This window comes from Sus scrofa, chromosome 15, assembly GCF_054392235.1.
Source record: "Sus scrofa isolate SSC_HxYL_T2T_F1_AM1 chromosome 15, Sscrofa_HxYL_maternal_Yorkshire_Landrace_v2.0, whole genome shotgun sequence".
NCBI classification, from domain to species: Eukaryota; Metazoa; Chordata; class Mammalia; order Artiodactyla; family Suidae; genus Sus; species Sus scrofa.
This window is the reverse complement of record NC_139397.1, coordinates 89,888,786-89,911,009: the sequence shown is the minus strand read 5'-3', so window position 1 is coordinate 89,911,009 and position 22,224 is coordinate 89,888,786. Positions and strand designations below refer to the sequence as shown.

The window sequence follows — 22,224 nt, the reverse complement described above, 5'->3', positions numbered from 1 at the left end:
GTTTTTGAAAAAGGATCTATTAAAGAATTTACATGAATTCATATTTTAAATAAGATATGGAGATATTTAAGTTGCAGTGTACCAATACCTTCCAAGTTTAGAAGATACTCTTTACATATTTACTATGCATCCATCCATTTTTTTCATTTTCAGGGTCCTTCAGTTAACAAGCAAATATTTATTAGAGAACTATTATGGGACAAGCCCTGGGCACATAATAGTGACACAGGGTCACTGGCCTTTGCGAGCTAAAATCTAACGTGAAAGATAGACATTAGTCCAATAACAATTGGTGGGATCATAAATTGTATTTACTTAGTAATTAAAGTCTCTGATAAACAACAGACAGCAATTGTCCTTTTTCGAAAATTTTCTGAACGTACTTGCCATTCACCAAGAAATGTATCAATTTTCTTTCTCATTTTTGGGCAAAATCCAACTCTTTTCTGAGTTATTCTGTATATAGAAATGGAAGAACTTAGCTGGGTCTCTTAGCGAACATGGGTAGCTTAGCAGTGTGAGTAAGGAATTAAGAAGTGTTAAGTTAAATGCTCATCTGCCTTGAGTAATTTCAGAAGTGCTGTATGTGGAGTTGACCCAGCGGAAGGCTCTGGATTGTCTCATGAAATAGCTATTGTGCATTATATCACATCTTATTCTATCAGATGGTAACACTACTGTCCCATACTCTAAATGGCTGGGGTATCATTTGGACAGACATTCTGTTCTTTTCACAGATGACGACGCGTTCCTAATAGTTGTAAGACGCACTACAATTTTTGGAATCTCCCTTAATCCTGAGGTGAACACCGACAATGCTATGGTGCCCATATCAGGGATGGAGAGTGGCTATGATGTTGAAGTTGATTACTCGGAGCAATTCCTCTATTATGCTGATTATCCAGTAAGTTTCGAAAAACTTCCAAGTATATAGCTTGTTCTTGAAGAGCCTACCTGCCCTGAAGCCTTCTTGAATTTTCGCTGGGGCGGGGAGGGCGGGATGGCCCAGACATAAATTAATTTACTAAGCTTTTTTTTAACTCAGAGAGAGATGTCAAAGTTGGCTGGAGCAAAGATCTGATAATAAGCACATTTAAGCTACTGCATATATGTATTCATTTAGCGTTTATTAAGTGACCATGGTTCTCCCCACACTGAACTAGCTGCCTACAGCTGCAGAATACATGCCAAGGAGAAGCAGTAACCAAGTTGCTTGAGCTTTTAAGCTTGTAGAAGATATTAGAGTAACATAAAAATAACCAAGACCAGAAGCAGGGAGTTCATGTCATGGCTCAGCAGGAACAAATCTTACTAGCATCCATGAGGATGCAGGTTTGATCCCTGGCCTCGATCAGCGGGTTAAGGATCCAGCATTGCCATGAGCTGTGGTGTAGGTCAGTGATACAGCTCGGATCCTGTGTTGCTGTGGCTGTGGTGTAGGCCAACAGCTACAGCTCCGATTTGACCCCTAGCCTGGGAACTTCCATGTGCCACAGAAATGGCCATAAAAAAAGACCAAAAGCAGTAGATAGCTAAGGGAATTCCAGGAAAGCATTTGATGTGGCCGCTGTGGCCTTCAGTTGGAATCTTTGCCTCGGGGAGTTCCCACTGTGGCACAGTGGGATAAGAATCCAGCTGCAGTGGCTTGGGTCACTATGGAGATGCAGGTTCAATCCCTGGCTTGGCACAGTGGGTTCAAGGATCCTGTATTGCCGTAACTCTGGCTTGAACTCAGTCCCTGGCCTGGGAACTTCCATGTGCTGGGGGTACAGCCGATTAAAAAAACTTTGCTTCAGGATGAAAAGAACACACCTCCCAATTCCATTTCCACTCACCCTCTGTGCTCACCCTTTAGGGGAGAAACCTGTAAGGAGAGGGAAGGGACAAAGAAAATACAAATTAGAGAGAGGGAAGATCATTATGTTTGATACTTGTCACCTCTATGTAAAATATACTCCTCGTCTTCTCATTCCCACTGGTGACCTAGGATATTTTTAGGACTCTTTGGCCTTTGATAGTTAAGAAGTCTCTGTAGCTAATGTCAGAGGAAGCCTGCATGGTAAGCCATGTGTACTCCTGTGATACACTTGAAAATCAGTGTTTTCAAAGTGCTGCTGGCATTACATTATATACAGTGAGCCCACACAGTGATGCTTGAAACTGCCTTGCTTCCATGTGTGAGGCATGTTAGAGAAACACAGCAGCTGGCATGAAGAAAGTGCTTTCATGCAGAAGCTGTGGCCTTGAAACAGCTCACCTCTCCTTGTCTTTCTTTCCAGGGGGAAATTTACAAAGTGAAGACAGATGGCACCAACAGGACCTTGTTTGATCCTCTAACAAAGGTGGGGTCTACTACGACCCTGGCCTTGGATTGGCTCTCAAGAAACCTTTATTATACCGATAGCGAAGCTCGGTCCATTAAGGTAATGATTCCATAATAATAGTTACACAAACACTGGTTTCCAATTCATGTAAAATCTATTCTCAGGAAATGCTGTCATAGGAAGCAAAAGGGTTAGAGATATTAGTATTAAGCATTAACCAAGTTTCTGAAGCCATGTCATTGGAACTTTCTACTCCTCCATTTTGTTTCCTCAATGGAAACAAAAAAAAAAAAATTGTTTCCTCAATGTTTTATCAATGGTAACTTGTTCATATAAAAAGATTTAGAGTCCCTGTTATGGCTGTGGGACTAAGCTGCTGTGGTTAAGTGGTTAAGAACCCGACCAGTGTCCATGAAAATTTAGCCTCCCTCAGTGGGTTAAGGATCCAGCATTGACACAAGCTGTGGCTTAGGTTGTAGATGCAGCTTGGATCTGGCGTTGCTGTGGTTGTGGTGTAGGCTGGCAGCTGCAGCTCCAATTCGACCCCTAGCCTAGGGACTTTCATGGGCTGCAGGTGTGGCCCTAAAAAGAAAAAAAAAGGAAGAAAACAAGATTTTAGAGGGCGTTCACTGGTGGTTCAGTGGCTTGAGGATCTGGCATTGTCACTGCTGTGTCCCTGGCCCAGGAACTTCCACAAGGTGCAACCAAAAAAAATATTTTTAGGTAATTTATTAAAATATATACAAAGCTAAGTTAAACATTTTGTAAGGGATTTGATATAAAGGGAAGCTTATAGTAGGCAGGGAATTTTCACTATCTTTTCTCATCAAGTATTCAATGCGATTTCAGTTCTAAACCAAATTTCTAGGTTATCTCTGTTCTGAGATGGAAATCTTTCTATGACTCCAACAGTGAAACAAAGTAGAAACTTGATTCTAATTCCTTTGTTGCTTTCTTTTTGAGACAAATGTTCTTTTTGCTTTAATTCCCATAAGAAATTCTATATGGGCACAGGTATGAAATCACATGAAGCAAATCAGAGGTAACTTGACTAGTCTTGGTTGGCCCCATTCTGGGGCAAGGTTAAAACATGTAAGGGATTATTAATTCAAAGTGATTCTGAGAGTGAGAATTCTTAATGCAGAGGGGTGGTCTTGTGAGAGTGACAGTCCTGTGATTGTCCCCTGTGCAGGATGAGGCATCAGTGAGTAATTTGGTTCTCTTTGGGTTCGTTCAGAAAGATGGATGCTGGGAGGTCCCGTCGTGGCGCAGTGGTTAACGAATCCGACTAGGAACCATGAGGCTGCGGGTTCGGTCCCTGCCCTTGCTCAGTGGGTTAACGATCTGGCATTGCCTTGAGCTGTGGTGTAGGTTGCAGACGCGGCTCGGATCCCGCGTTGCTGTGGCCCTGGCGTAGGCGGGTGGCTACAGCTCCGATTGGACCCCTAGCCTGGGAACCTGCATATGCCTCGGGAGCGGCCCAAGAAATAGCAAAAAGACCAAAAAAAAAAAAAAAAAAAAAAAAAAAAAAAAAAAGAAGAAAGATGGATGCTAAAGATGTGGAAGGCACACTGCAGCCAAATGACTAATTTAGAGCAGATTTACTAGGAGGAGTCAGAACAGTACTTTATAGTTTACAAAGATCTTCTGCAAACACCATTCAATCTTTAGCACATCCCTGAGGGCTGCCAAGTGTAGGAAGCATTCTCAGTGACGGGGACATTCACAGTAGGCACAAAAGCTAATCTCAAGCTAGGTAGAATCAGCAACTACTACTAACATGAGGGAACCTTGGGGGTTCATCTGGTTCAAGCTTTTTTTTTGTCTTTTCTTAGGGCCATACCCGCAGCATATGGAGGTTTCCAGGCTAGGGGTCTAATTGGAGCTGTAGCCGCCAGCCTACGCCAGAGCTGCAGCAACTTGGAATCCTTAACCCACCGAACAAGGCCAGGGATCGAACCCGCAACCTCATGGTTCCTAGTCGGATTCATTAACCACTGAGCCATGACAGGAACTCCTGGTTCAAGCTCTTTGTTAGATAGAACCTGAAACCCACAGAAGCTAAGAAATTGGCTTAAACAGTCAGCTTCAGTGTCTTGATTCTGGGTGGCCAGGCATAGGGTGGGTGGTCTAATTTTGTTGTAAACCGCAAGTCCTGCAATCCAGCCTGCCTTTGACAGTGACAGAAGGTATTTTGCATGACCTCAACTAAATACATCATGGCCCGCTGAGACACAGGCAATATTTGCTGCCCAAGACCTTTAATACCAAGCTCCCATCTCAGTACAAAAATGTCTTCATTCTCAATCATGATTAATATGCTCCTGCTCCATCTCTTGCTCTCTTGCTTTGTAAATGGGGTCTTCCCTTTTGGACTGACAGCAGGGTGCATGTCTCTTCCATCAGGGTTAGGTACAATGAAAAAGCCACCAGTTGAAAGGATTGAGTGTGTGTGTGTGTGTATGGGTGAGGTCACTTTAACTATGGAAATGGGTAATTGTGCTCCCAGTGCTGTGAGGTCCAGAGGACAGAGAACTTTGGAGTCCTGACTTTGAGTCTGCCTTGCTTGCTCATTTATGCATTCATTCAACAAGCAGTAGGAACTGCTTTCTCTGGATCCATGCCATGATTAGTCCTGGATAGTCAAAGGTGAATCAGACATTGTTTTCTGCTTTTAAGTAGCTCACACATCTGAGACTGGACACCTTTGCTCCAATGTAAGTGTGTATAGAGTGTGTCTGATTGAGGACAGAGGTAAGTGTGTGGGGAAAGGCCTACCCTCAGTGTTACTTGAGAGCTAAGTCCTGAAGGCTGACCAGTCTTTCTGCCTAATAAAGAGGTAGGGAAATAAGAACATGTGAATAAAGACCCTGAAACATGAAAATGCATTTTGTGGCTGTGACTCTGATCACAAGCTCTTTGACCTTGAACAAGTTATCATTTCTCTGAGCCTCTGCTTCCTTATCTGCAAAATGGGGTTAATAATTCTGTAAGTCTGAGGGTATCCTGTACATACAGAGCCCTGTTTCCATAAATACATTTAGAATATCTGTAAAAATATATTGCCCCTTTAGTGTTTTTGTTGGTGATATCAATTGTGACTCTGCCAGGAGCATGGTAGATGGCCTAATAAAACAGAAAGAGATATAGTATTCACTTACTAGTTACCCTTAACCTTCCAGCATGAGTAATTGACATTCCAACATTTCCACTAGGGGTAGCTGTGTGCCCATCACTAAATGCAATTTTGTAGCTGAAAAGGGAAATCTACAGAAATGGCTCTGTGTGAGGGCGCTCTGTATAGTCCAAAAAACAAGGAGAGACATTTCCTTTAACCAAAGACATCTTTAGGAAAAGGAAATTGTAGCAGTAAGAGACAAATTGAAAAGAGAACAATTATTTTCGTTCAAACAGGAGAGAAAGGAACCATGCAGCAGAAGGAGAGAAAAGGGAAAGGTAGAAAGATAGAAACAGTTTGTACTGAAATGCAATTTTATAGAAAAGTCTTCATGCAAATCAAGAGGCATTTTCTTATTTCTCTCAGGTTGTTCTCACTTGGACTGTCTCAAGTGCCTATGAAAATAGCCTTGTTTCCAAAAGAAATTGCTTCTAGTCCTGTAATCCACATCTCTCTGATGTTTCAGAGGTCTCCTACCACTGTGGTTATAACAGTGCTAACAAGAAAGCATTGGGAAGGCCACAAACCTCTCTAGGCCTCTCTTTCATGGCCTTATATGTGTATAATAATGGCATCTATCTCACAGATTCACTGTGAGCTTTAAATCTGATAATGCTCCGTAAAATGCCTGCTACCTTGTGAGGTCCCAGTAAATAGACTAATTAAAAAAAGGAAACACATTGAAATACTTAATACATATAATCACACATTCCTGTGAGCTCTATGCACAAGGGGCCATTATCATCCACATTTTACTGAGTTCAGAGGCATGAATTTACTAGTCTCCAGTCATATAGTCAAATCTGGCAGGGCCAGAATTTACACTCAGGCTGTTAAGTTGGCACAGGATTCCTTTAACTCTGGCTGTTGCATCACCTCTGTTGGGCCACTGTGTGCTATGGTCCTGTCACTGAATTGCAGGAGATCTGAATCGCATGGGTTCCCATTTTATCTTCCAGAGTTTTCCTGAAGGGATTTGTGTAGTTTCACTCAGGCAAAGATTCTCTGTGTTCACTCATGTGTAATCTTTTTTCTATACAAAAGTCTTCTGAAACTTTTGGTGAATTTGAAAATAGAAATTTGAGAGTTGTTTGTGTTTTCTTACTCCCATTTTCTATTGGACTGATTTCCTCCTAGCCCTGAAATGCTTTTGGGGTTTATCTGAATCTCATACGAACCCTCTCATTCACCCCTAACCATGCTTTGAGTTTGTTGTGTATTGAAGTTGTCCTTCATCTTAACTTTCTTTGTTTTCCCCTTGTATAGGTTTTGACACTCCGGGGCAATGTTAGATATAGAAAAACACTGATTACAAATGATGGGACAACTCTTGGAATTGGTGTGCCAGTTAGCATAACTGTTGATCCTGCCAAGGGGTGAGTAGTCATTCATAAATAGCACTCTGTCATATATACAGCACCACTCTTGCTTTGTTCTCTTCTGTTATTTTGTTCTATTTTTTTTCCAATGAATGACACTGAACTTAAAATTCCAAGTTAAAAAGAAGCAAGAATTTCAGGCATTTAAAAAGAAGACTGAACAATAATAAAAATTCAGTTTTGACTTTGAATGAATGTCCAGAAAGCTTTAAGAAGGTGGATAAACATTTGAAATAGACCTTGAAGGATGAGAAAGCTTTCAGTGGGTGGAGAATGAGTTGCTGATGGGAAGTGCTACTTGAAGCCAAAGCACAGTGAAGGCCTGGAACATGGTGATATTTAGCATGATTGTGTAGAGGACTGGAAGTGGAGACTTTTAGAACAGGGTGCAGTTGACCAGATCGAAGATAATAGCAGCTAAAATCATTTAGGGACAAATCGAGGAGAGACTTTAATGTCGTGTTAAGGAATATTGCATTGTATTCTTCTGGGAAATAAGGAGCCAGCAGGAATTTGGTGGAAGGGAGTGATAGAACCTAATTGGTATTTTAGAAAGATTGGTCAGGATTGGAGTGGAAAGGCTCAGGGGGCAGGAAGAAAATATTCAGCAAGAGATGAGAGTTCTTCAGCTGAGGTTAGGCAGCTTAAATTTTTGGTAAATTCAGAAGTCACAATGTTTTGTGACTTTGTCCAGAAAGCTAGCCTGGAATGGAAGAGGAGAAAGAAAATAATGACAGGAACCCAGGGTTAGCACTTAGCAAAGAATTTCAGAGTCTGAGATTGAGTTTGGATTGGTGGTGAAGGAGGTATGTATATGGATTGGATTACGAGGACTTGTAGGAAAAGGGTGTAAGATTGGGAAGCAGTGTAGAAAGTTATGAAAACTAGGATTCAAGTCTAGAAGTTAAGTCCTCAGTGGAAATGGAAATCAATTTTTTTTTTTTTCTTTTTAGTGCTGTACCTGCAGCATATGGAGGTTCCCAGGTAGGGGTTGAATCAGAGCTGTAGCCGCTGGCCTACACCACAGCCACAGCAACGCCAGATCCGAGCTGCATCTGTGAGCTACACCACAGCTCACAGCAACGCCGGATCCTTAACCCACTGAGCGAGGCTAGGGGTCCTCATGGTTCCTAGTTGGATTTGTTAACCACTGAGCCGTGACAGGAACTCCAGCCCATCATGTATTTTAATGAAATTTCATAGATTATGGATTTGGCACTTCTGCTGTGTACTCATAGCATTTCCCATGATGAAAATCAGAAAATAAAGTAACTGGTTTTGTGATAGATGATTGGGAAAAGAATTTAGTAAGAGGACTGAGAGGTGTTCAGGAGACACTTGACATTTACATTAGCTTTGTTCTTCCTGGTGTACTGATCAGTATGTGATTCTTTGACTGTTGCTTCTTAGTCCCCAAACTTCCTGTGTGGCGAAGCTAAGTGATTGCCCACCAATGGGAGATGCTAGCCTCCTGTATTAGAGACCATTTTAAATGGCCTCTACCCTAATAATGACTAGGAAGTCTGCACACATTATAGAACACTGGTTAAGGATGCTTCCACACTGTGTGTAACAAGATACTGACATTTCACACTTCCTCCATTGAATGGTGTGCATCTTGAGGACGAGAAACACACATTTTGCATTTAAATACGTAGCAAGAAACATTTCATTAAATGCCTTTGCTTTTCATGGTTGTAGGAAACTGTACTGGTCAGACCTAGGAATTGAGGGTCGTGTCCCTGCCAAGATTGCCTGTGCGAATATGGATGGCACATCTCGAAAAAATCTTTTTACTGGGCACCTTGAAAACGTGGGGTTTATCACCCTCGATATTCAGGAGCAGAAACTCTACTGGACAGTGAGATCCTATATATCGGTATGAGCATCCTTTTTAGTCTGTTGGTCTTTGTGTTTGAGCTTGCATCACTGTCAATTGATCTGAGTTGTATGGCAGTGGCTCCCACTAGGCCACTTGTACCAGTGTCTTATTACCCTGTCCCTGAAGTCCAGTTCTTTATACTACGTGCATGGCTTTTCACATGATGTTTGTTTTTCCCCTCATCCTTTCTTTTTCTTCAAGACAAAGTAGTTCCATTTATCTCTTGACATGGATTCACTGCTATAAAATTGTCCGGTAGGTTTGGTTTTTAGTTCATTATAGTTCACTGAGTACTCATTTCACTCCTAATATGCACTTATAGTGGTCCAAAAGAAGTAGTGATGGGTGTGAAAGCACTTTGTAGACTTTGATGCATGTATGCAATGATAAGAAAGCTCCTTCCACTTGGTAGGATTTCTGCATACAAATGAGCATATCCCAGCCAGGACTCAGCAGCCCCCCTCCCCTTCCTGTGTCCACATATGCTCTGCCTTCCTGAATCTGAGAGCTGGTTGGTGGTATGATTCTCCAACTTTTCGCCTAAGCTAGCACCCTCATATTTCTCCTTCACTATAATAACCACATCCTTATTCAATCATCACAAAATCCTGGCAATTGGTCCCATACCTCTTCTCCCAGGTTCAGCCTTTTTCTGCTACTTCCTCCATGCTGAGCCACTTCTCTCTAGGCTTGACTAGAGCATGCCCTTCATTAATGAATCTGCTTTCATGATGGGGTCATGTCATCATAAAACCACAAGGAACATGTCTGATCACTGCTTACCCTGGAACCCTGATTAGTAGCTTCAAACGCTTGAGCCAAGCGTTTGGTCCTGGTCACTGTCTCAGAAGCTCCCTTCAGACTTATTTTCCCTGTGCTCTACCCTTCTGGAACCTCTGTCAGTTGCTAGGGCAAAATCTGCTCTTGCAACTGCTGAGTTCCCTGGCCTAAGAGGCAATGAGCCAGACCCCATTTGTCCTGCCGGCAGTCAGCTCATAACCTGGCCTAGAGGTGGCATTTGAGACAAATTTCTGGAATGAAATCAAACCAACTATGTTTATATTTTGTTTTTCTCCAGAGCAGACAACTTGTCATTTCCCATTAGAGACTTCATTCTTGAGTTCTTTTCTAGTTCACCGGAGTCCTTTTGACTAAGGCTTGGTACTGTGCTGATAGAACAGAGCGCCTCCTTGCTGTCTTCTATGTGTGTGAGCCCATTTCCTGTCTCCGTTGCAGACATTGTCGGTGACAACCTTAAATGCAGGGGCAGTTAGCACAGAGTTGGACATTAATGTGTATGCTTGACCAGAATATCACATGCAGGAATTGGTCCCCGCTTCTTCTTCATACCATCTGAGAATATTAATTGACTTCCTTGGACTTGAGCTTCAATATCAGTGAAATGGGCACGAGAACATTTATCTGACCTACTGTTCAGTATAGATGTGCCTGTAAAATACAGGTAGTCAGAAATAGATATGAAACATCCCTGGAAAGAATATTCATGTGAGACATGTAGTTTTATTTATTTATTTATTTTGTCTTTTTGCCTTTTCTAGGGCCGCTCCTGCGGCATATGGAGGTTCCCAGGCTAGGGGTCTAATTGGAGCTGTAGCTGCGGGCCTACACCAAAGCCACAGCAACACGGGATCCGAGCCTCATTTGCGACCTACACCACAGCTCACGGCAACACCAGATCCTTATCCCACCGAGCAAGGCCAGGGATTGAACCCGAAACCTCCTGGTTCCTAGTTGGATTTGTTAACCACTGCACCACAACGAGAACTCCAAGAGACATGTAGTTTTAAATGTTTACATGTGAGACTAGTAGTTTAAATGTTTCTCTCCTTTCACCATGAATCAGTCAATAATGGAAATTCTGATTTTTCAGATTGAAAGAGGAAATGTGGATGGTACAGATCGAATGAGCCTGGTAAACAGTCTTCCCCGCCCCCGGGGAATTGCTGTTTATGGCCCCTACCTTTATTATGCTGATGAGCAAAATCAGGTCATTGAACGAGTTGACAAGGCAACTGGGGCCAACAAAGTAGTCCTGAGAGAAGGCCTCCCAAATCTGAGGGCACTTCGAATTTATCGAAGACGTGGTGAGTATTGTCACTGAAATAAACACATTCATGGGGTGTACAAGACATATTTATACATCTACACACCTATATGTCCACACAAACCCATGTATGTACACATGCATGCAAACTGAAGTTATCCCAAAATATAAAAAATGTTAACCATTTTTAAATCTTAAAAGTTTAAATCGATTTTTTCAGAGATAATCTAACTTTTGATTTGCCCGCTTTATTTTTTCATTTTTTGATTTTTTTTGCTTTTTAGGGCCACACCAATGGCATATGGACATTCTCAGGCTAGAGGTCGAATTGGAGCTACAGCTGCCGGCTTACACCATGGCCTACACCATAGCCATGGCAATGCAGGATCTGAGCTGCGTCTGCGACCTACACCACAGCTCACAACAACACCAGATGCTTAACCCACTGATTGAGGCTAGGGATCGAACCTGCAACCTCATGGTTACTAGTCTGATTCATTTCCACTGCACCTCAATGGGAACTCCCCATTTGCCTCCCTTTAAATTAATATTGTGATCTAGAGATTATTTTAGTGTTGGCCCTATTTTATAGCATTTAGTTTCTAAGCAAAGATAATCAAATAATTTGTTTGCTGTCCTATAACCCAGGTGTGTCACTTGGTATTATTTTTACTGCATGTGAAAAAAACTTTTAAATATCTTTATTAAGTAATAATACCTCAGATCAGGGAATTCCCATTGTGGCTCAGTGATAATGAACGCATGAGGACGTAGGTTTGATCCCTGGCCTCACTCAGTGGGTTTAAGGACCCAGCATTGCTGTGAAATGGGGTGTAGGTCGCAGACATGACTTGGATCCCATGCTGCTGTGGCTGTGGTGTAAGCCAGCAGCCGTAACTCCGATGTGACCCCTAGCCTGGGAACCTCCATATGCGGCACGTGTGGCCCTAAAAAATGGAAAAAAAAAAACCCAAAAACCCAAACTTTAAATCAAATGCCCATTGGAGTTCCCATTGTGGCTCAGTGGGTTAAGAACCCAACTAGTATCCATGAGGATGAAGGTTTGATCCGTAACCTCTATTAGTGGGTTAAGAATTAGGCATTGTTGCAAGTTACTGTAAGCTGTGGCATATGTTGCAGATGCGGATCAGATACCACTTTGCTGTGGCTGTGGTGTAGGCCAGCTGCTGCAGCTCTGATTGGACTCCTTGCCTGGGAATTTCCAAGCCCTTAAAAAAAGAAAACATCAAATGTCCATCACGTTGGTAATCATGTAATTAAAAACTGAATTGATTAAAAATGCCATTATGTAGGGCAAGAGGGCCAAAAAAAACTTAGAATTTTAGAATTTGTTGACTGACTTCTGTAGTTCCTCTAATTCTTGCATGATATGTGGAAGAAAAGCAATTGATGCTCCATTCTGTATTATCATATATTAACTACATGATTATATATTTATTAACTATATTAAATATAAATATATATATTAATTATATAACTATTCTACAGTTGTGGTGGTTTTAAACCTTTACATGTTAGTTGTATAAGCTTTAAGGCCTCCAAAATTATTTTTATGTTAGTTCCATGTTTATTTTTATAACGACTTTAGTGACTTGGAGTGGCAAGTAGATGGGGTGAAAAGTTACAAACTGATTTTGATTTCATTTAGGCTCTGAATCCTCAAATGGCTGTAGCAACAACATAAATGCCTGTCAGCAGATTTGCCTGCCTGTACCAGGAGGACTGTTCACGTGTGCCTGTGCCGTTGGATTTAAACTCAATCCTGATAATCGGACCTGCTCTTCACATGACTCTTTCATTGTTGTTTCCATGCTGACTGCAATCAGAGGCTATAGCTTGGATGTGTCAGATCATTCAGAAGCTATGGTGCCAGTGGAATTAGAAGGTATGCCAACTTCAATATAAGTAATATTCGACACCGTCTGGTGCCATGTTGAAATCCTGGGTGCCTTGAAGCATTTCTCCATGTTTGAATGGAACATGTAAGGAAACCTGCTTGATAACCATATTCACCTGTCCTCATGACTTATCTGAGTAATAGTCATTGTGTATATATATATATACGACATCTTTTTTATCCATTCATCTGGACATTTAGGTTGCTTCCATGTCTTGGGTGTTGTGAGTAGTGCTGCCGTGACTTTCCTGTATTCTTTTGGCATCATCCCATTAGGGTTTGTGTGCCTCTTTGCTTCTTGGTGTAACAAATAGGTTTTTGGCTCACCTTGTGCCTTCCCTTCCCAAACCTATAATTAGCCGTTCCTCCCAGGAGCCAGTAGTGTTCTTCATTGTAGGAAGTAGTTTTTAGAAACTAAAATCTGGAGGGTAGGTATGCTCATTATAACTGGGAAACAGGAGTTCCATCGTGGCTCAGTGGAAACGAATCTGACTAGCATCCATGAGGCTGCAGCTTCGATCCATGGCCTCGCTCACTAGGTTAGGGATCTGGCGTTGCTGAGAGCTGTGGTGTAGGTTGGCAGCTACATTTCCGATTCGACCCCTAGCCTGGGAACTTCCATGTGCCTCAGGTGTGCCCCCCCAAAAAAAACCCCCACAAAAATATTTAAATAAATAAATAGAATTTTTTCAGAGGTAATCTAACTGTAATTTGCCCCCTTTAAGTTAGTATTGTGATCTAGAGATTATTTAGAAGTTCCCAAGCTTGGGAACTTGCATATACTGTGGGTGCGGCGCTAAAAAAATAACTGGGTAACGAATAGTTTTATTTCATAGTGGGGACATGGTCAGAAAGGGGGAAGGGTTCAAATGAAGGTTTGCGAGGAAAGGCAGACATTTTAAAAAAGGTTATAGTTTAAGGTAGAGCATCGTTTAATGATATTTTCTTAAATATTCCAGGACAAAATACTCTGCATGTCGATGTGGATGTATCTTCGGGCTTCGTTTATTGGGCTGATTTTAACAGAAATGTGCAAACTGATAATGCCATCCGTAGAGTTAAAATAGATGGGTCTGGTTTTGCAGACATCATTACAGATGGGATAGGAAAAGATGGAATCCGGGGTATTGCAGTAGACTGGGTAGCAGGTGGGTAAGCTATATACTGATTTTATTGAAAAGCCTTTATGTTTGCTTCTCTTTCGTCTTATTTATGCTATAAGTTTAGCCTATCATATGTGCGACAGATCTGTTTTTTAGATTCTATTGAAATTATTTAAGGCAAGTTGAATTGTGCTTTTAGAATAAGCACACAAGTCTGTTAATGGTAAGGTGTTTCAGTTGACAGATTCATTGTAGATTATCTCATTTTCTTCTGTTATTAATAGGATCACTGAGATTAGCATCTATTTTCTAAGTCTGAAATGTCTAAATTTTTAAAGAGAAAGGAATATTGAAGGGTAATGTAAACTATGAAATGGCATTCATTTATTTTAAGGCTGAGCAGGTTCCTAATTGCTTCCTCATGTTAATGCTTGAAAACCCTTTTAATCATTAGGTACTTTATTATGGTTATATTGAAATGCTTGACTCAATATTACATTAACTTAGTTGTATTGATTCATGTACTTAATTTTGAATTACCACTCATTTTTTAACAAATGTATTAAATAATTTCATAACTTCTATAGCGTTAATCCCATTATATCAAAATGGGTATCATTGTGTGCTATCAAGCTTGGTAAGTAGATATCACTTAGAAATATTAAAATATAATTCAAAAATCTAGATACCATAACAGTTGCAAATAGTAATCATGGTAGTATGTATATGTAAGACTATAGTTTAGTTTCTAAATTCTATTCCTGATCACAAATTTACTACATTATCTCCGAGGGTATTGATAAAACAGGGGTCAACAGTCTATGGCCTCTGGCTCAAATGCAGCCCACTGCCTGTTTTGCAAGTAAAGTTTTGCTGGAACATGGCTACGCCCATTCATTTATGTAAGGTCTATGGTTGCTTTCGTGTAACAATGGCAGAGTCAAGTACTTGGTGAAAGAAACCGTATGCTCTGCAAAGTCTAAATAGGTAATGAAAAGGGTAGTAGACCAGTAACATACTGCATATTGGCTTAATTTATCTAGAGCTGCTTGTCAGATATAGGAACAAAACGATGTACCTTAGTCTCAGTACAACAGACTTCAGACTACATGGAGTCAATTTGGGATCCCTCTCTACTCATTGTAGTATTTTAACACCATGATGTTTTTATCCTAGCATTTATGTTGTTTTATAATGCCCAAAGGCAAATGGACTTTTGTTTTGGTGACTTTAGAAGGTCCATGGGCTAAAAGCATCTATACTATAGAAAGACTAAGATCTCAAAGAGAGTTTGATGACATAGATAACGGCCCTGATATTATTGGCTCTCTCTCTTTGTTCCTTTCATCAAGTTGGAGTAGAAGGTATGCCAAGATAATGTGTATTGAGAGTCTCTGCTGATATGGGTGTTAAACATTCACTTAGAAGAGGAAGGACATTCTGCAGAATACATCTTTCAGTGGAAAGTGGTTTATGATGCTTGCCATGAATTCTAGTCTGCTTTAGAAGCTGAAGAGAGGTACATTGTCCTTAAATTTGAAGGAACAATCTACTTAGTTCCTAAAAGTAAATATTTATTTTTCTAAGTCTAAACTGAGGTATTTATTTATCCTCCTAGAAAAGACAACATATACTGACCCAAACCTCTGTCTTACAAAAGGTATCTTCTTTCTTCTTGGTTTTCCATTCATCAGCATGCTCTTTCCTTTTCCTGTAGGAAATCTTTATTTCATCAACGCTTTTGTATCTGAGACACTGATTGAAGTTTTAAGGATCAACACCACCCACCGCCGCGTTCTCCTTAAAACCACAGAGGATGTGCCCAGGGATATTGTTGTAGACCCCAAGAACCGATACCTCTTCTGGTCTGACATTGGGCAAACCCCAAAGATTGAACGTTCTTTTCTTGACTGTACCAATCGAACTGTGCTTGTCTCAGAGATGGTTGCTTCACCACGGGGCTTGGCTTTGGATCATAACAGCGGCTACATTTATTGGGTTGATGACTCTTTAGATTTAATTGCAAGGGTCAGCATTCATGGAGGGAACTCTGAAACGATTCGCTTTGGCAGTAGTTACCCAACTCCTTATGCCATCGCTGTATTTGGAAACTCCATCATATGGGTAGACAGGGATCTAAAAACAATCTTTCAAGCTAGCAAAGAGCCATTTAAAACAGATCCACCCACAGTGATAAGGAACAATATCAATTGGTTAAGAGATGTGACTGTCTTTGACAAGCAAGCCCAGCCCCGGTCACCAGCAGAGGTCAACTACAATCCTTGCTTGCAAAACAATGGAGGGTGCACCCATTTCTGCTTTGCTCTACCACAATTGCGCACCCCAAAATGTGGCTGTGCCTTTGGGGTCCTTCAAGGTGATGGCAGGAGCTGTGCCATTTCACGAGAAGATTTTCTTATCTATGCCTTGGATAATTCTGTGAGGAGCTTACACTTTGACCCTGAAGACTATAACGTACCTTTCACAGCCATAAGTGTGGAAGAAACTGCCGTGGCTGTAGACTATGACAGCATAGATAATAGAATCTACTTCACACAAGTTTTAGCATCTGGAAAAGGCCAGATTTCCTATATCAGCCTGAATTCAAGGAGCCATTCTCCCACTGTTGTTATTTCAAGTAAGTGCACTCAAAAAGTGTAGCTTCCCTTAGAATAAGCTACTCAGTGGGATCAACACACATGGATGCCTCAGGGCTTCTAAAGCGAATGTTGAGACTCTGACACCTTTTTGTGTGTTTGTTGGTGTATGTCCAGACTTAGGGAGTCCTGATGGCATTGCCTTCGACTGGATCGGTAGAAGAATTTATTACAGTGACTACACCAACCAGACGATTCAGTCCATGAACATGGATGGATCTAGGCGCACTGTGGTAGCCCGAGTTACAAAGCCAAGAGCGATTGTGTTAGATCCTTGCCAAGGGTATGACATGGTCTGCTTATTTCTGGGGGGAGTGGGGTCTGAAATTATTTTCCGGTCATAGAGAGCCAGTGTTTTGTGGGCTATAGCTACAGATTTCAAGGGTGAAAGAGCATGAGTGACTCTACCTGGGAAGGAACTCCTGTTGATGCTAGGAAGATTGGCAGCCGGTCACCATGAGTGGGAATGGAGTAGGGTTTCATTTTCTATATTAATGTCGATTTGCAGTTAATGAATGCTGAAATCTTTCTTAAGTGAAAAACGAGTGTGAAGTTCCTTGTGGTGAATTATAACTCCTTTTGGATTGCCAGGTACATGTATTGGACCGACTGGAGTACTAATGCCCAAATTGAGAGAGCCACAATGGCGGGGAACTTCCGGAATTCCATTGTGAACAGGGACCTGGTTTGGCCTAATGGACTCACTCTGGACTATAAAGAAAACCTTCTCTACTGGGCAGATGCTAGTTTGTACGTGTCTTTGGTTATTCCTGGGGATGTGGATGAGAAGAGTTCCTTCCTCCCACCTAAAAAGAAGAGAAATTTGAGTGATGTGATGAAAATATAATATGCCTAATAGGTTTGGTCAAAATGTAAAGTCGGTTTTAGGAGCTAGGTTCTAGCAAGGTGGATGTTCTTGTGAAAATTTCTGTATCATGAGGCTGAATAATTGTGAATGGAAGGGCTCAAAAGATGAATTGCTAGATGAGTTAATTACAAGTGTAATTACAAATGTGATCACTCCATTTGTAATTTATGGGCCCCGTGTGACTACCATAAAATACGAATGAGTTTAAATGCACACTGATAGTAAGTTTTCTCTGGGCTTTAGCGTTCAATGTTTTATTTTCCTTTAGTTTTTGCCTTTTGGTCATCTTCTCAAAAAATGCTTTGTTCTTGCGCCAGCTTCTCAGTTTCCTAATGTTTTCCTTATAAACTCCTGTCAGCTTATTAATTTTATATGTAAACTCTTCAAGTAAATTACTCACATTCCAGTCATCCAAATGGTTGAAAAGATGAGATGATTTTGTTTATTACGATTCCTGTCAGGAATCAGCTTTTCTTGCTTGTTTTCTTATAATTTCGGCCCTGTGACACTGACCACCTAAAAAACTTTTATTTTCTCACTTGAGACAAAGTAATGATGTTGTGTGTCTAAATTTAGATCATTCTAGGTAAATGCCTCAAGGTAAATAAAATGACAAATGGAAAAAAGTCATTAAGGAATGAGAAGGGGAAATAGTTCATATTTTATTGAGTGACTACTATGTGCTAAATACCAAGTTCCATGCATGACATGTATTATTTCATAGTACTCTCCTGTTTAAATGTCAGCCAGGTTCCTTTCTTAGGATAAGTTGTGGGTTATATTAATATTTGGAAATTAATGATTTATATGGGCCATTATTTGATAAGCAGAAGAAACATTTCTTGCTGCCATATGTGCTACTTGAAAAGGAAGGTAGGGTCTTGTGTAAAGCCAAGACTGGGCCCAGACATTAGGTGCCAGCTAAGGAACTTATTCTTTCTTGATTCCAGCATCTTTTTTTTTTTAATCTTCATTTTAGGCAGAAGATTGAGCGCAGCAGTGTAACAGGCACGGGGAGGGAGGTCATCGTCAGCAGAGCCAATGCTCCTTTTGGCTTGACCGTCTATGGCCAGTATATTTACTGGACTGACTGGCTCACACAAAAAATTTACCGAGCTAACAAGTATGATGGGTCAGGTCAGACTGCCATGACCACGGCTCTTCCATTCTTGCCTAATGGTATTCGTGCAGTTGTGAACAACCAAGAGCTGTGTCACAATCCTTGCGGTCGGTTTAATGGAGGCTGTAGCCATGTTTGTGCGCCAGGTAAGACATTGGCCTGAAAATAGAATAATAATGATGACAACCAGTAGGAAGGCTGAAGGAATGGAAGCTCTAATAGAAAAAAATTCTCTTTGATTTCAAAGTAATTTACAAAAGTGTTTGTATGTTGAGAGGAACATTTTGAAAGGTTTCTTTTTTGTTGTTGTTGTTTTGTTTTTTAGGGCCATACCTACAGCATATGGAAGTTCCCAGGCTAGGGGTCAAATGGAGCAGCAGCTGCCAGCCGACACCACAGCCACAGCAACATCAAATCTGAGCTGCATCTGCGACCTATACTACAGCTCATGGCAATGTCGGATTCTTAACCCACTGATCGAGGCCAGGGATTGAACTGTGTCCTCATGGGTCCAAGTTGGGTTCATTACCACTGAGCCACAATGGGAACTCCTGAAAGGTTTCTTTTCTACTCTTATAAAGACATTTTAAATTCAAGCTTGAGAGAGGCCTAAAGAAAGATGGGGGTTTGGCTGCTGCATCTCATGTCTTGAAATTTCATCAATTAACCTATGTTTCTTATAAAAGGATTTAATTCTTTCACATAGGAGGTACTATTTATCCTTTGAAGTATTTCTGATGATATTTTCCAAGTGATGTGTGCTTCAAAAATGTGTTTTCTAGAGAACAACCAATTCATAAAAGATTTACCTTTTTTTCCTCCTTTTTGTGGCTGCACACTCAGCATATGAAAGTTCCCTGGCCAGGGGTCAGATCAGAGCCACAGCTGAGGCCTGCACCACAGCCATGGAAACACTGAATCCAAGCTGCATCTGTGACCTTCATGACAGCTTGTTGCTGGATGCTTAACTCCCTGAACAAGGCCAGAGATCGAACCTGTATCCTCATGGAGACAATGTTGGGTTCTTAACTTGCTGAGCCATAGTGGGTACTCCAATTAGTGCCTTTTGATACTGTTGCTTTTTAGATATTGCTTGGAAGAGGGAATCATTGCTAATCTTTCAGTGAAGACAAGAGATAGTTGTTTAGGAGTTCCCTCTGTGGTGCAGCGGCTCAATTGCTGTTGAGGTATGGGATCAATCCCTGGCCATTGCAGAGGGTTAAAGGATCTGTGAACTTCCATATGCCTTGGCTGTGGCCATAAAATAATTGTAATAGTAAAAAAAAAAAAAAAAAAAAAGAGAGAGAGAGAGAGAGAGAGGCTTCCCTTGTGGCATGGGAAAGTTCCCAGGCCAGGGAACAAACCTGCACCACAGCAGTGACCCAAGCCACATCAGTGACAATGCCAGATACTTAACTGTAAGGCTACCAGGGAACTCCAGTGATTCTTATTGATGGAAAATGACTCAGAACAGCCTTCCCATGGCTTGTCTTATAGCACATTTAATATGGAAGCTGCTGCCAGTGTTATTCTGAAGAAGAAAATATGAATGTTTGACATACAAACCTTTTGCTTTTTCTGGGCCTGCCTTTTTCCAGGTCCGAATGGTCCTGAGTGCAAGTGTCCACATGAGGGCCGCTGGTACCTGGCCAACAACAATAAGTACTGCATCGTGGATGATGGTAAAAGGTGTAATAGTACCCAGTTCACCTGCCTTAGTGGGTACTGCATCTTGGAGTCCTTGAAATGTAATGACATCGATGAATGTGGTGATAGCAGTGATGAGCTGGAAACTCTGTGTGGTGAGTTGGACTCTTGGAGGTTTTTTGGGGGAAGCTAATGATGTACCAAGTGTTTGGTCCTTTTGTAACTGAACAACATCTATACTGAAAATCTAGACTGCAAATCACATATAAGCTGATTCATATGCTGTGAAGTAGTGTATGATGTTTTGTTAGGAAGCACCTTGTAGTGGTTGAGAGTGAAGGTGCTGGATACCATTTACAGTCTGGTAGCCTGGGGAATGTTACTAAGCCTCTCTGAGCCTCAGACGTCTCATCTGTTAAATGGTGCTATTACTGGGATTCTTGTGAGGAGTAAGAGAAACCATACATAAAAATCACACAGCATGGGGCTTGGTGATTTAGCATGGGACCAAGAGCTCAAATAGGTGATTATTAATTTTCAAATGGGTTGTTAATTAATTTTCATAACAGAAGGATAATTAATTCAATACCTTTATGGAAATGACTTTCAATATTCAGTATTAGGAAGTTCTAAAGTTAGAACCCTCTTTCTAGTCTGTGTAGGGGCTACAATTTCCGCAAAGAAATTACTGTTGGCATGCTTTAATGCGATTGAGATAAACCTGAGATGGTAGAGAAATGGAGTGACTTTGCCATTTGCTTAATGCTTCATTTGCTTAAAAAAAAGCATGCAACATATTTGCTTAATCTAAATCAGCAAAGCGTTATCTTACTTTGCATGCACTGTGTTTTGCAGCTGTTTTTGCCTTGGAAGGTAAACCCATAGCATTTTATTTTACTCGATTGTATCCTGTTAGGGAACCAGGATGCTTTAATCCAGAAGCTTCTGCAATGTGTTTTTTTTCCCCTCCTCTTAGCATATCACACCTGCCCTCCCACAAGCTTCACCTGTGCCAATGGGCGATGTATCCAGAGACATTTTCGCTGTGATCACTACAATGACTGCGGTGACAACAGTGATGAGTCAGGCTGCCGATTCAGGAGTTGTAACATAACCACGGAATTTAGTTGCAATAATGGAAAATGCCTCCCTCTTCAGTTGGTATGCGATGGTATAGACCACTGCAATGATAACAATACTTCAGATGAGAAAAACTGTGGTAAGTTTCTCTTCCATATCTATTGTGCTTAGAACATGGGAGTCCTGAAGTCTTAGAACATGGGAGATAAAAATGGATTTCTGAGAAATCGCTTATGCCGAAAATGTCAGTAGTTGCTTTGTTCAAATTAAGATTCGCATCAAAGATCTACACATTGAATCTAGAGATTTGATTACATTATAGTCAATTCTTTGGGCAAGAACCCTTCATAGGTTAGCTGTATATTTCCAGTTTTATCACATGAATGCTTGACTGTTCAACTTTAAGTGGAGATGGATCTAATTACTGGATTTAGAATTCAGCCGGAATGCTTCATTTGCTAAAAAAAAAAAGGAAAAGGAAAAGAAAAGAAAGCATACAACGATTGCTTAATCAACCTTTCATGCACGGGTTTTAGATCCATGGATGGTTGTTCCATAAATTCATTATTTCTTTAAGGTTACAAAATAACTTTTTTACTATTCCTTCCACATTTATTAGCTGAAGTTCCATATAGGCGATATTTCCTTTATCAACTATTTTGTTGAACAATTCTGCAGGCAAATGTCTGAATTTTTCCCTCTGTGTGTCAGTTTTCGGAGTAATGAGTTGGTGACCAGTGAGCCCTAAACTTTTGCTTTGTTTTGGTTGCAGTATTAAGGATTTTACAGATTTGAGTGATGTAATTTACCAGCTTTGGTGCTTTAATTGCTCTGTCTTAGGCCAGCAGGGAAGGAACCCTGCTAAGTTGGATCCTCTGTTATTTTTTACTTGATCTCATTCAATGTGCCATAGTTCAGATTTGTGCATTTCCTTTTTAAAAATTATTTATTTATTTATTTATTTTTAGGGCCACGGGTGCGGCATATTGAAGTTCCCTGGCTA

The 22,224-nt window shown here is 40.9% G+C and overlaps 1 protein-coding gene across 2 annotated transcripts in view; it reads left to right on the top strand.

Annotated features, from left to right (window-relative positions):
• Window positions 1–22,224, top strand: part of LRP2 (LDL receptor related protein 2) — a 197,213-nt gene that overhangs the window by 110,538 nt on the left and 64,451 nt on the right. For both annotated transcript variants that reach the window (NM_001444893.1, XM_084998147.1), the window contains 13 exon segments: window positions 738–904; window positions 2,280–2,423; window positions 6,769–6,878; window positions 8,583–8,760; window positions 10,655–10,868; window positions 12,498–12,734; window positions 13,706–13,894; window positions 15,567–16,487; window positions 16,624–16,789; window positions 17,098–17,256; window positions 18,354–18,640; window positions 20,093–20,296; window positions 21,118–21,360. In NM_001444893.1, the coding sequence (NP_001431822.1) occupies window positions 738–904; window positions 2,280–2,423; window positions 6,769–6,878; window positions 8,583–8,760; window positions 10,655–10,868; window positions 12,498–12,734; window positions 13,706–13,894; window positions 15,567–16,487; window positions 16,624–16,789; window positions 17,098–17,256; window positions 18,354–18,640; window positions 20,093–20,296; window positions 21,118–21,360 (3,219 nt within the window).